Source organism: Astyanax mexicanus, chromosome 1 (assembly GCF_023375975.1).
Source record: "Astyanax mexicanus isolate ESR-SI-001 chromosome 1, AstMex3_surface, whole genome shotgun sequence".
Classification (NCBI taxonomy): domain Eukaryota; kingdom Metazoa; phylum Chordata; class Actinopteri; order Characiformes; family Acestrorhamphidae; genus Astyanax; species Astyanax mexicanus.
The window spans coordinates 119,895,567-119,910,000 of NC_064408.1; the positions used below are offsets into that span (position 1 = coordinate 119,895,567).

The 14,434-nt window shown below is 37.1% G+C and overlaps 1 protein-coding gene across 2 annotated transcripts in view; it reads left to right on the top strand.

The window, feature by feature from the left end:
* LOC103042221 (protein argonaute-3) overlaps positions 1–14,434 on the top strand; it is an 81,887-nt gene that overhangs the window by 26,425 nt on the left and 41,028 nt on the right. For both annotated transcript variants that reach the window (XM_049467558.1, XM_049467559.1), the window contains exons 2-4: positions 2,337–2,508; positions 3,908–4,028; positions 5,829–6,037. In XM_049467558.1, the coding sequence (XP_049323515.1) occupies positions 2,337–2,508; positions 3,908–4,028; positions 5,829–6,037 (502 nt within the window). The remainder of the gene's footprint in view (positions 1–2,336; positions 2,509–3,907; positions 4,029–5,828; positions 6,038–14,434) is intronic.

The following is a 14,434-nucleotide window of genomic DNA, read 5'->3' on the forward strand; positions in this document are numbered from 1 at the left end:
GGGGTATTTTTGTATGGAATATACTTTATATAAGCAATAATTTTAAAACACATTAAAATTTCTGTCAACTTTTCTCTTTTATCACAGTTGTTTGTGGATCTGTAAATCTTCAAAAAAAGATTATAAAGACACGGTTAATCGTTATTGTAATGAATTTCAATGTAAAATTATATAAATTGAAATATTGTGAGTTTACAAGCACGTTAACATAACAGAATTATAATTGCAATTTCAACTTCTAATTATTAAGAAGGTTTTAACATTGGAATTGGAATATAAATAAAATTAAATATCTGAAATTATAAATAAATTAATTAAAATCAGTTTTTAAATAATGTTGACTAGGGCTGAACAATTAATGTTTTTTTATTTGAAATCGCAGGAGCTGCGCTTTGAATTGCGTCCCTGCGCTTGTAGTCCGTAGAGTGCTGGGAATCGTAGTCTTTGAGCTCATAGTCACTACCATGCTCAGCGGGAATGACAGGAGGCTCAGAATGAGCGAAATCATATCTTAATATGTATGTCTTATCATTTAGTTCTGTTCAAAATGAATGTGGTTTAAAGAGAAGGTAAAATAAAGATAAATACATAAATGCATATTATGTATACTCACTTTTTCTACACACTTTTTCTTTTTTTCTTTTTTTTTCTTTGTGTTCTATGATATTTTAAAAATAAAATTGACAACTGCATTTAATCTGAGAACTGTGGGAATATTTTATCTGAAGAAAGTCTATAATTATTTTTGATAGATATGTTAACCTGTAATACAGGTTTTGGGTTTTATAGATTAAAAAATAATCACAATTTAAAATCGCAATCCCAATATCATGTTGAAAAATCACAATTTGATATTTTGAATGTTGACACAAAGGCCCATTTACATTAATTCACAAATCATGTATTTTAATTGCATGATAATGTTCAGTAATTATCAAAAAAGGAAAAAGTTAATAAATAAACAAAAGAGTGTACATTATATGCATTTATATATTATTTTTTTTTATTCAAATCTCAATTTTTTTTATAAAACTATTAATTTTCAGCCCTAGTTAACATTTATTGTTTAACATACGCTCAGTTATCATGGTACACAAACTGCACATCTCACTAAACGAGTGTGATTATTTATACGGTGCAGTTTTGATCAGTCTACACGTGGCTGGTGTTTGGTGGAGCTCGGCTGGGTCAGAGTGTCCTCGTTGTTTTCGTTCCTCTTCACGGTTTGCAGTGTGTTTTTGGGTTTTTCTCCCACGTGTCTGGAGAGTTCGCAGCTCTTTTAGCAGAGTGAAAAGCTGGCGTTCCTGTGGGTGGTTCAGTGTCAGGAAACTATTACCAGCTGTCACCGTCTCATAACTGTGGAGCAGTGTTTTCAGTTCGGGATGCTCTTCAGTGTGCAGGGAGTTTCAGTTAACCGTCACTACTGAGAAACTGTCCCTGGACATGTTTTACTGAATTAACTGGTGCAAAATGTGGTGAAATAGCACTGTCTCTGGGTGTTAACTTGCCCATTTTGCAAATATACATATTTTTCTAATATTTATAACCAATATCTTACCTGTATTATACAAAATGTTGTTTTATATTTGTATATATATACTTAAAAGATATGATTTGTACTATTTCTCCTTCTGGCTAGGATTTTTAAAGTGGATTATTTTATGAGTTCTGATTAGTTTACATACACACTACATACAGTACAACTTTACGTGACATTAAGCTGCTGTTTTGGTGGAGGTTGAATGGGGTCTGCAGTGCTAGGTGTTGTGTGTGGTTAGTGGTGTTTGTTAGCCCTGCTACTCACTGTATGAACTGAAAGATGTACTGAGGAGAGCTGTTTTACCCGGTATTTTGCGTAGTTAAAATCTTTGTTCGTTTTCCTCCATGTGACGTGTTAGTCATACACGTATAAATGGCAGAAAAGGCGAAACAAAATTAACTGTTTGTGTCTGAAGCTCCGTAGTTCCATCTAGAGGTTAGATGAGGTAGTGCTGCTTCCTTTGACTGAGCATCTCCAACTGTGAGCCCCACAGTGCTGCTGTGTGAACGTTTACTCCCAAATCGGATTGATCTCTTGGGATCATTTGTTATTTAAGTATATCAATTTATAGTAGGTATAGTTCATCCCTACTAGAAAAACAGATTTTTTTTGGATCTTAAAATGAGTATCAGCATATCCTGTAGAAAGACCTTGAGTAGGCCTTCAAAAGTAAAAAAAAAAAAAAAAGAACAACGTACTACTTTTTCTACTTTTTGAAACCAATATCCTAATCAGATTAAACTTCACAGACCCCTCACTCCCTCTTTTCCTCACTTCCCCTCTCTTCTTTCTGCAGGAGCCGTTGGGGCACAGTCCCTGTTCTCCATGCCCCGGAGGCCCGGCTATGGCACCATGGGGAAGCCCATCAAGCTGCTGGCCAACTGCTTCCAGGTGGAGATCCCCAAGATGGATGTCTACCTCTATGAGGTCGACATTAAACCTGAGAAGTGCCCACGCAGAGTCAACAGGTACGTCTTTGTAACACCCTTTGTAATGCCCTGAAGAAGAAAGTCATCACTGGTGTACTAAGTAACAGATGTTGAACAGATAGCATTCTGTAAAAAGCCCTTAGTGGGACAAATATGGGTCCAGAAAACCCAAAAGTTACTTGTTTTTCCTATCAATCCTCCTCCTCTCCTCTGTGACCCGGAAACTTTTTTTGTGACTCTTGATTTTTCCGCATAAATACTGAATACTGAAGGAAACGAAAGAAGCTGCTTAAAATCCTTCTCAAAGCTTCTTCAAGTGGAGAAATCACCAGAATACCCTACCCAGGAAGCCTTTTAGGGATTTTAGAGTGAAATCACTGTGGCCACATCCACAGAACACACAAGCACATGTTTTTTTAAAATAAATTATTAATTTATTTTGTATCATTATATTTATTGTTTAATTGTATGTGTAGAAATGCTACAACATTATTAAAAAAAGAAACACTTCATTGACTGCATAAAGAATATATTCACTTATTATGGACAAATCACAAAGAGATACAATAAAATAGACGAACTAACTGGTAAATATTTTTGGTAAATATTTTTAGAAGTGTAGTATTTTCGTCATTTTAAATTAATTTTATTAATTTAGAGCAGAAATTTAAACATTCAAAATTAATACTGTTAAAATGATGGCCATATACAGGTGCATGCTAAATAATTAGAATATCATTGGGAAGTTACTTTTACTTTTTTATTTCAAATGTAAAACTCATATATTATATAGATGTATTAAACACAGAGTGATCTATTTTAAGTGTTTATTAGTTTATTTTATTGTTAATGACAATAAAAAAAACAATATTCAGTGTCTCAGAAAATGAGAATATTATATTATAAGACCAAGTGGTACTTTTGTCAGTGTGGGCAGTGCGTCAAGTCCTGCTGGAAAATGAAATCCACATCTTCATAAAAGTGCTGTAAGATTTTGTGGGAAAACAAAACTACACTGACTTTAGACTTGATAATAAAACACAGTGGATCAACACCAGCAGATGATCAGCATGTCTCTCCAAACCATCACTGATCATCAGTAAATTTTACATTTCATTTGTAAATCAAGGGATCAGAGTCTGGAGGAAGAGTGGAGAGACACACAGTCCAAACTGCTTGAGGTCTAGTGTGAAGTTTCCACCAATCAGTGATGGTTTGGAGAGTCATGTCTGTCATCTGCTGGTGTTGATCCACTGTGTGTTTTAGTAATCATATCTGAAATTTTCCACAATCACTACTGCTTCATTACTCTATTCCTACACCTTCTTCCAGGGTATGAGAGGAGTAGTAGTAAAGGAGGAGTAGCAAAAGTTCCTGTACACATCCTAGGTGTGGTCAGGTTTGACTTTCTGACATGATGTTGTATATTTGTGTGTAGGGAGGTGGTGGACTCCATGGTGCAGCACTTTAAGGTGACCATCTTCGGGGACCGCCGGCCAGTCTACGATGGAAAGAAAAGCCTCTACACAGCCAACCCACTACCTGTAGCACCTGCAGGGGTAAGTCTGGATTTTAGGACTTTAGTTCAGTCACTTAGGTCTGGGATTGTGTTTATTTGACAGTAGAAATTCAATACATTTAAGTTTTAGGACATTTTTAACCAAAATAAAATGTGTGATCTATTGTCAAACTATTCTATTCAATCTACTGTATATATTCCACTAATGTGAACTAATGTTTCTGAATCAGTTTCTCTGATTTTGCTATTTATAGGTTTATGTTTGAGTAAAATGAACATTGTTGTTTTATTCTATAAACTACAGACAACATTTCTCCCAAATTCCAAGTAAAAAAATCATTTAGAGCATTTATCTGCAGAAAATGAGAAATGGCTAAAAATGACAAAAAACAATGCGGATCTTCCAGACCTCAAATAATGCAAAGAAAACAAGTTCATATTCATAAATTCATAAATCAGAAATCAATATTTGGTGGAATAACCCTGGTGGTTTTTAATCAGTTTTCATGCATCTTGGCATCATGTTCTCCTCCACCAGTCTTACACACTGCTTTTGGATAATTTATAGCACTCCTGGTGCAAAAAATCAACCAGTCTCTTATTTTATTTTTTTTTCAGAGCTGTATATAAAAAGTGGATTTTCTTCTAATAACTTTCAACCAAACACATGTGGTACAACAGCAACCCCTTCGCAACCACCTGAGTTCCTACATCCAACATCTGAGATACCATTGCAACCCCTTAGAACCATGTAGCACCCATTTAGCAAGCACTATGGCACATCCTACTAACCACTTGGGATACATTTAACACCCACTTAGCAACACCACGGTAACCACCTGCGACATCATAGCAACCAGTTAGCAACATCATCGAAACCACATGATTGTCATGTTCTGAGAATCCAATAGCATTAAACTAAAGTGCTAGGCAATATGACCAAAAATATGTAGCACTGTGTTTTTATTATTATTTCTGTGTTGTTTGCTTAACTGGGCTTTTTTTAATAGGTTTGTGACCTACTGTATTCTTAAGAGTGACTCACTCTACTTTTAGGAATATTTATAAAATAAAAACTAAGGCTTTAAATTAAGCATTGATTATAATTTGGTTTGATTTGTACCACAAAATTACACAATATTAACACAAATATATAATTTAAGTATTTTAAAAAACACTATAAATCCACCTAAAATAGTCAACATGTTTAAGTATTCAAAAGATATATTTCTCAAAAGCTCTTTCACAAGTAAGACAAATTTAATATCAATTTACAATACGTCATATTGAAGCCATTAGAGGTGTTACAGTATTAAAATCAGCCACAATTCCCTTCTTTCTCCAGTTAACAAATACATTTAATTCAGTGTGCATTATAATCATCCTTCTAGTTGCAGTATTATATGATATATATATATATATATTTTAACAGGGCTATAGTTACTGTTCTTGAATTTTTTTTTTTTTTTAACCAACCTTGTATCCAGGATTTATTGGGGTTTTATCACTTGAGCTGAACAAATAATTTTGTACCCAGGTCCGATTCTGGGATCGTCTGCGGGACGAGGATTGCTCAATTCCAAAATTGCGCAATTCTATTGATCTCAGTTGCTGTTTGCTGCTGTTTTTCTATTTTGCAAAGATAAAAATACTCATATAGTAAGAAACAGCAGCAGGAGCTCCTCAGATAAAGTGCTGTTCTCATTTCTCTCCAGGCAGGACAGACCAAACGAGCGTTTGGCTCCACAGAGCTGAGCTACCATATGCTAACTGACTTTTTTAATTCTTATGGCTTTTTGCTCATCTCTAAAATGTGTAACGTAATTGATCTGCTATACAGGTGGACCTGGACGTCACGCTGCCAGGAGAGGGTGGTAAAGACCGGCCGTTTAAAGTCACCATCAAGTTCGTGTCTCTGGTGAGCTGGCACCTGCTGCACGAAGTGCTGACCGGACGCAGCATGCCCGAACCACTGGAGCTGGACAAGCCCATCAGCACCAACCCTGTGCACGCTGTGGACGTGGTGCTGAGACACCTGCCCTCTATGAAGTGAGTGAACAATCATGAAGACACTTGAACTTCATAGTATAGTCCATCTCACACACTCAATACAGACTTGCAGGCTTTATTTAATAGACCTTGTAACAAGCTTCATCTGCACAGTAGCTTTCTTACACTTCTAATTACATGAAATTCCAATAATCTAAAATAATAATAATTAGTTTAATAAAAAAATACTTTACATCCCTCTGGTGGATTGTGTGTGCTCTGCATGTCCTCAGGCTTTCTGAGATGTCTCCATAGGCATACTGACTATACTGACCTGAATATTGATTATCGATACATCGATAAAGTGCACAGAGTAATAGGGCTGGCCCGAATAGCGTTTTTTGAGCTCCGGATATTCGGCACTGATTCGAAGCGAATATTCGAATATTCGTTTTTAAAAAAAGAGGTAAAAAAATAAAAAATAAAAAAAAGCAAATCACGGCCCCTTTAATCAACTGAAAAATGTTCAATTTGCTCTGACCGACGAGACATATTCACCCCGGATTTTTGGTGTTTTTATCCCGGATTTTTGTGTTTTCACCCCATATTTTTTCTGTGTTTTTAGCCCAGATTTCTTTGTGTTTTCATCCCGGAATTTCTGCTGCCCCACACCGCGGCTTATCCGCTGCGTAAGCAGGCTAGGAGGCTGCTGCTGCACGGTTTCTCCGCTGCGCAAGCCAGCCCAGTAAATTGCTGTTTGTGTTTTCACACTTAGGCTATTTGCTTAAAAAACAAACAAAAAAAACGTTTGTTCAGGAAGTATTTTATATTCTTAAACATTGTTAATTATATTAGAGGACAGTCATTGTAAACTGTACTTGGTCTATTTCGGTTAAAGGATTGTGCAGGGCATATTACTGATTTTGTATTTTTGCACTTGGGCTATAAGCTCAATATTAAATATTTCGTTTGTTTAGAAATTATTTTATATTTTTAAACCATGTTAAATTATATTAGAGTAGAGGAAAGTCATTGTTAATGACGTTATTGTACTTGGTCTATTTCGGTTTAAGGATTGTGCAGGGCATAGCCGTATTACTGATTTTGAATTTTTGCAATTGGGCTATAAGCTCAATATTAAATATTTCGTTTGCTTAGAAATTATTTTATATTTTTAAACCATTTTAAATTATATTAGATAAGAGGAAATTCGTTCAGACATCATTTTTGTAGGCCAGGCTTTTGTAACCGATTTAGCCCCTACTGTTGCCACATTACCCCTAACGTTTTATTATATAAATCAGTTTCGAAGAGCCTGCATTTTTTTTTATCATGTATAATAGAGGTCTGCGCGAGACTGATTTTTAAACCCACTCTTCCACGCTCCCGCGTTTCTGTCTCGTTACCGCTCCGCAAAAAAAATTGCTTCTTTTAATCCCGCGCCCGCCCGCCACATACACATTTCTGCCGCTCCCGCCCCACGTTCCTAATATAAATTAAATAAACTACATTTAATGCTTCAAATTTACTTATATATTTATTAAAACAGCAGCGCTGAATAGTGCGGTCCCGTTCCTTACCCCAGTCCAAACACCATCGGTGTGTGCGTGTGTGTGTCGGTCCATCCTGCGCGTTGAGAGTTTTCTTTAGGTTTTTTTTTTTTTACAATTATTACAGTTTTCTTAACTATTTATTAATTTGCTCCCGCATCGTCTGGATTAAACTCCCGCTCCAGCCAATAACAGTTCAGTTCTGTCCCGCGCGCAAGATATTCTGACGGGACCCGCGAGAACAGAAGTGGTTAGAGTGAGGTGGAACTCTGGAAAGGAGAAAAAAAAACGAATATCCGAATACCAAAATTAAAAACCGAATACCTACTCAACGAACGAATATCCGAATACCCGAATATTCGGGTCCAGCCCTACAGAGTAACAGTTTCCCTAGTAGATTGTACTCAAGATTTAAACAGTTTGCTGTTAAAAAATGGTGGCAAGTATGGATGGGTAGGCGACAAGCGTTCAAGTGGATTTGGGTGCTGCCAGCATGATCAGGAGATTGCTAGTTCGAATCCCAGTCATGCAGCTTACCATCAGCTGCCAGAGTTGGCCTTGCTCTCTCTGGGTGCGTACAGTAGATGGCGCTTTTTCCCCTCACCACTCCTAGGAGGATGTGAATCAGCACAAGGCTGCGTCTGTGAGCTGATGTATCAGAACTGAGTCGCTGCGCTTTCCTTCAAACGTTAGCGCTGTGATGCTACTCGGCAATGCTGCATCAGCAGCAGTTCAAAAAGAGGCGGAGTCTGACTTCACATGTATCGGAGGAGGCATGTGGTAGTCTGGTGTTCTGGTGTGCATCAGTAGTGTGATGAGGAATATACAACCGAGTAGTAGCAGATTGGATGGGAGAAAATTAGAAGGAGGAGGAGATACGTTCTGTCATTACTAGCCCACTGCGCTCCGCAAAACCAGCAAACTGATTGGCTGTTTCTCCTGAGAAAAAATGTATTTGGGGCTTTAATTTGGCGCCCCCTGTAGTGCAGCGCCCCTATGCGTCACATAGGCTGCATACCCCCTTTTTTAAGTTGTATATCTGACTGCATTTTGGCTCCAGTGGAAACAGTAAACGGTAACAGAGTGACCAACAAGACACAAACCATATATAAATACTGTAAGTAAATCCTACACGTGACTGTTTCATAGGCAGCTGTACTAATCCCTTAGCTCTGTACTGTATTTAAAAAAAAAAATTATTTCTCTGTTTGCACTTCAAGCATAGTCTTAATATGACTGGTTATGGTAATGCGTACTTAAATTACAAGAGATTTAGGAGAAAAAACACAAACCATAGTCTTAATATGACTGGTTGTGGTTTGCACTTATTGTTTGCACTATATAAGACCTAGAAAAGTTTTATTTTTATTTTTTATTCTTATTTTTTATTCTTATTTCTATTTCTTATAGAATCAATGTGTGAGAGAAACCAGTCTGTTAAGTGTGCATTATATGATTTTGTCAAACAAAACTCTAGTTTTCAAGCCATTTTTCATTTTTGAAGTTTTGTTTAAAATTGTATTTTTAAATCTCGTCTCGTTCTCGTCCTCGTGAACTAGAGCTTAGATCGGGCCCAAAAAATCCGACCAGACCCTGCCCGAGCCCGACCCAACCCGAAACATAAACTATCATTATGAGCCCGAGCCGCCCCATAAACTGTCTGTTTTCGGGCTGTTTGAAGGAGCGAAATATGATCAGAATTATGTTAATTAACACTGTAACATAGAAGCATAGACCCATTATTTAATTAAAAAGATTTTAAGAACAGCTACACACAGTGCTGCAGGTCAAACGCGGAGGAGTTCAAGTGTGAGAGAGAGAGAGAGAGAGAGAGAGAGAGAGAGAAAGACACAGAGAGAGAGAGAGAGATTTGCGTGTATGAGCTACTCACAGGTAAAGGTTCTCACACACTGTATCTTCTGTGTTTTTTTTTATCTCCTCGTGCTCATATTCTAGTCCCATACATAATTCTGCAGCTCCCTCAGTGTTTTCTGTCGTATTTTGCGGCTAGCTCGAGCGCTTACAACTAACGCCGCGGACCGCGAGGTGCCGCCGCGCTTGTGCCGAATCCGACTCCCTGCTAAATCCGACTGCCGCTTTGAGGACTGAATCGGCACAACACCCCCCCCGCTGTAGAACTATGGGAGTGAAAACAGCGCTTAAAAATAAATTAGTTTTTTCACTTTCACTTTTCGTTATTTGGTTCGTTTTCGTTAACAATAATAATTGGTTACTTAGCAACATTGTGATTATTACACCAGAGCTTTATTTAAACATAAAAATATAATTAAAAAACAGATGCCTACATTTCAGACTATTTTCTGGAGCCCGAGGAATGTGGTGGTAAATCTCGGCCCCCAATCGGGTCGGGCCTCGGGTCAGGTCGGGTTCGGGCAGAGACTCTAAGCTCTATCGTGAACCCAGTATCGTGTCTCGTCTCGTCTCGTGATATTAGTGTCTCGTCACACCCCTACTGTTTGTCCAGGCAGTACTTTCTGTGTGGAATTCTCAGCTATTCTCAGCATTCCTCTGAGGAACACTCTGCTAAAACAGCCTCGTTTCTGATTCTGTTTTGTCATCAGCATGCAGACGGTCAGACAGCAGCTGCTGCTCTATCTCCTCTGACCTGAACACAGAGACAAGACACCGGTTGTGTTGTGTTTTTTTTCTGTCCGGTATCTGTCTCTCTCTCTATCTCTCTGTGCTGTTGAGGAAAGTGTTTGTACATCTGTAGTGTTCCCGCGGTCATTCCGAGCGATAGTGGGTCACCTTGAAACCCTGAACACAAGACTCACTCAGTAACCTTATCACAGCACAGCACCGAGGCGTTCTCACACTGTTAAAATGATCTGAATTATTCCCAGTTTTTAAAAACATTTGGAGGGCCATTTACTAGGGCTACAACTAATCTAATCAATTATGATTTTGATGATGAGTTAATCTGTTGATTAATTTTTTCGATTTATTGATTATTAATCGAAGAAAAGAAGAAAAAAAACTTATTTTTTATGTTAACTACTGATTTAAAATGCAGACAAGGCAAAATTAAATGTAATAAATGGACATTTAGTAATGCTGCGAATAAAATGCAGGAAAATGCAGTTAGTGTATATATACACATATAAGTGCATCTCAAAAAATTAGCATATCATTGAAAAGTGACTTTATTATATAGATGTATTAAACACAGACTAATCTATTTTAAGCATCTTCTATTTCTCTTATTGTTGGTGAGTTTATGGCTTACAGCTTATAAAAACCCAAGAATCAGTGTCTCAGTAAATTAGAATATTATATAAGACCAATTGGTACTTTTGGCAGTGTGGGCAGTGTGCCAAGTCCTGCTGGAAAATGAAATCCGCATCTCCATTAAAAAGTTGTCAGCAGAGGGAAGCATGAAGTGCTGTAAGATTTTGTGGTCTTAAGACCATTGAAACATAATGTATTACTGTTCTATTATTATCTTGTATAATATATGATGCGTTAATAAGTTAATATTAGCTGATTACATATAAAAAAAAAAAACAGAAAATCAGATGCATATTTTCTGCCCCCTGGTGGACGGTCCGTACACTGCATACACCATAAAAATGCACATACATTTCTAAGTTTAAAGGTAATGCAATATAAACTTAAAATGCAACTACATTAAATAATCAGCCATAGCATTAACACCACTTACAGGTTACATGAATAAAACTGATTATCTGATTCCAGTTGCTTGTTTAAACGAGTGGATATGAGATATTAGGCAGCAAGTGAACAGTCAGTTCTTGAATCCGATGTGTTGAAGAAGGAAAAATGAACACACACACACACACATTAGGGATGTGCCATATCATAGCATACGTAATAATATTGCCAACTGTTTTTAGCAAAAAAAAAAAAAAAATCACACTGTTCTCATTTCCCATTATACTGTATATCTACTAGAGACAATAGAGATTATATATTAGTCCAGTATTATCATTTATTTTACTTTAATCCTGGATAGATGGAGATATTTGTAGTGCATTAAAATAATATAATGGCTTTATGGATCATTGACTTCTGTTACAAATCTGATAAAATTCTTTTTTTTTTTTTTTTTTTTTTTTTTTTGCAGTAGTGTATTTTTTAAATTATTTATTTTAATCCAGTGTCATATTGCATATCGAGTATCTTTACCGTGAAAGAACCATGAAATACTGTGATATTATTTTAGGACCATATCGCCCGTCACACACACACACACACACACACACCACTTAACACACTGTAGAATCACACACCACACATCTGAAACATTCTACCACACAGGTGACACATCCTTCACTCCAGACATAGGGGTCGATACGCACATACACACACACACGCACACACACACACCATTTAACACAGTGTAAACATCACACACCACACACACTCAAGATTCAAGATTTTTATTGTTGCGTCACAGAGTACAGGTGTACAGGTGAGTGAAAAACTATCGTGCAGAGAACAGTATTTACAATAAGTAAAATAGTGAAATAAAATACAAATATAAATATACAGGGACTTTACAATGTACACAATACACACAATATACACAATATACACAATACACACAGTAACTTACACTATAGACATATTGGCATATGGTATTGCACAGAAATATGTTAAATATGACTGAATATATAAATCACACTCACTCACTCACTCACTCACTCACTCACTCACTCACTCACTCACTCACTCACTCACTCACTCACTCACTCACTCACTCACACACACACTCACTCACACACACACACACACACGTGCAGACTCCGAACACCGTCTATACACTTAGCACACTGCACTCACCCCGTAGGGAGTCCACACTCAACAAACACTGTACAAACACCACACACTTACAAACGCACACACACACACAAATACACACAGTCTTTCTTTTACTCACTCACACACACACACTTATTATTCATCATGCTGCACTGACCCCATAGAGAGTCCACACTTAACAAACACTGTACAAACACCACACATGCATACACACACACTTTGTCTCTGTATCTGTCTCTCTCTCTCTCTCTCTCTCTCTTTCACTCACACAAACACACATTAAATTTAGAATCGTATTAAATCTGGCTTTTCCAAGCCAACTTGTGATTGTTCACAAACTTCTCTTTCTGGTTATATAATTTGTTACTAAAATTAAAGTGATTTTACTTCTCTATCAATAAGCAGCGCATCTTATTTAAAATGTGGGCCTGTATTAGTTATACAAACACAAATACCAGATCAGTGTCATTATCAGCCGATACTCAGAATTAAGAGCCTCAGATTGTTACCTGATCTGGACATCACTAATAATTACTGTTCTTCATATTTCACATTTTTAAATATGCTATTAATGATCACTAGTCAACAGATGCATCAGTTTAGCTGTTATGTAACTGTAAGAACATCCCCAATGAACTTGTTCTTCAGGGTCTTGGAGCTTAATTGGAGATTGCTGGGTGCAGACTTGGGCTTGGGCTTAATGATGTGTATCAGTATTCGAGCAGACTGTGCTCAGTGTAAACAGAATGACACAGATGGTTTGCACCACATGGGTGAGACACACTGAAGGTTTGTCAGAGCGACAGTGAGAGTGAGAGAGACGGAGAGAGAGGGAGAGCAGAGCCTGTGAACAGTTTATAGGTGTATGTTTTGACTGAGTTTTTTTCTGGAGTTCCAGACAGTGCTGATAAATTGTGTTGCGTTGTCTTCGTGTTTACCGAGATTTCTCAGGAACAGACAGATTTTGATGTGCTGCTTTATCAGCTGCATGTTCTTACTGGGTTCACATCTCAGCTGTTCTGCAGTGGAATTGCTTCAATTCCAGTTTGTTTAATGATCTGGTTTTAATGTCCAAAGTGAAGACTGAAGGTGAGGAGAGAGCGGGATGTTGAGAAGCTTGTAGTAAAGTAGTCGAGGTATTGCAATATACAAGTGCATCTCAAAAAATTATATAGATGTATTACACACAGAGTGATCTATTTTAAGCTTTTATTTATTTTATTGTTGATGATTTTATGGCTTACAGCCAATGAAAACCCAAAAATCAGTGTCTCAGAAAATTAGAATATAATATAAGACCATTTTGGAAATTTTGGCAGTGTGGGCAGTGTGCCAAGCCCTGCTGGAAAATGAAATCCGCCCTCCAAACCATCACTGATTGGTGAAACTTAGACCTCAATCAGTTTGGACTGTGTGTCTCTCCACTCTTCCTCCAGACTCTGCTCCCTTGATTTACAAATGAAATGTAAAATTTACTGATGATCAGTGATGGTTTGGAGAGACATGTCATCTGCTGGTGTTGATCCACTGTGTTTTATTATCAAGTCTAAAGTCAGTGCAGTTTTTGTTTTCCCACAAAATCTTAAAGCACCTCATGCTTCCCTCTGCTACTGACAACTTTTATGGAGTTGCGGATTTCATTTTCCAGCAGGACTTGGCACACTGCCCACACTGCCAAATGTACCAATTGGTCTTATATAATATTCTATATGTAAACTTTGTGTAAAGATTAGTCGACAATGAAATTTGTAGTCGACAAATTTATTGATATTGACTAATCATTGCAGCCCGACTGAAAAAGCATTAAATTTGACTTATAAAATGGAGCAAGAACCCTGAAAGAAAGAGCAAGAGTTCCCTCTTTTGCACAGAATAAGTTCATCAGAGTTACCAGCCTCAGAAACTGCAAGTTTCCACACTTTTAAGTTTATAAAATTAGTTCTGCATGTTTTCCTGTATAACTTTAATATAGACTTCAAAAAAAACAAAACTTTTGACTGGTTCTGTAAAGGCAGAACAGCAAAACTACAATATATCAAAATATTGATATTTGTCCTGTAATATTATGCAGCCCTACAGGGGTTGGACAATGAAACTGAAACAC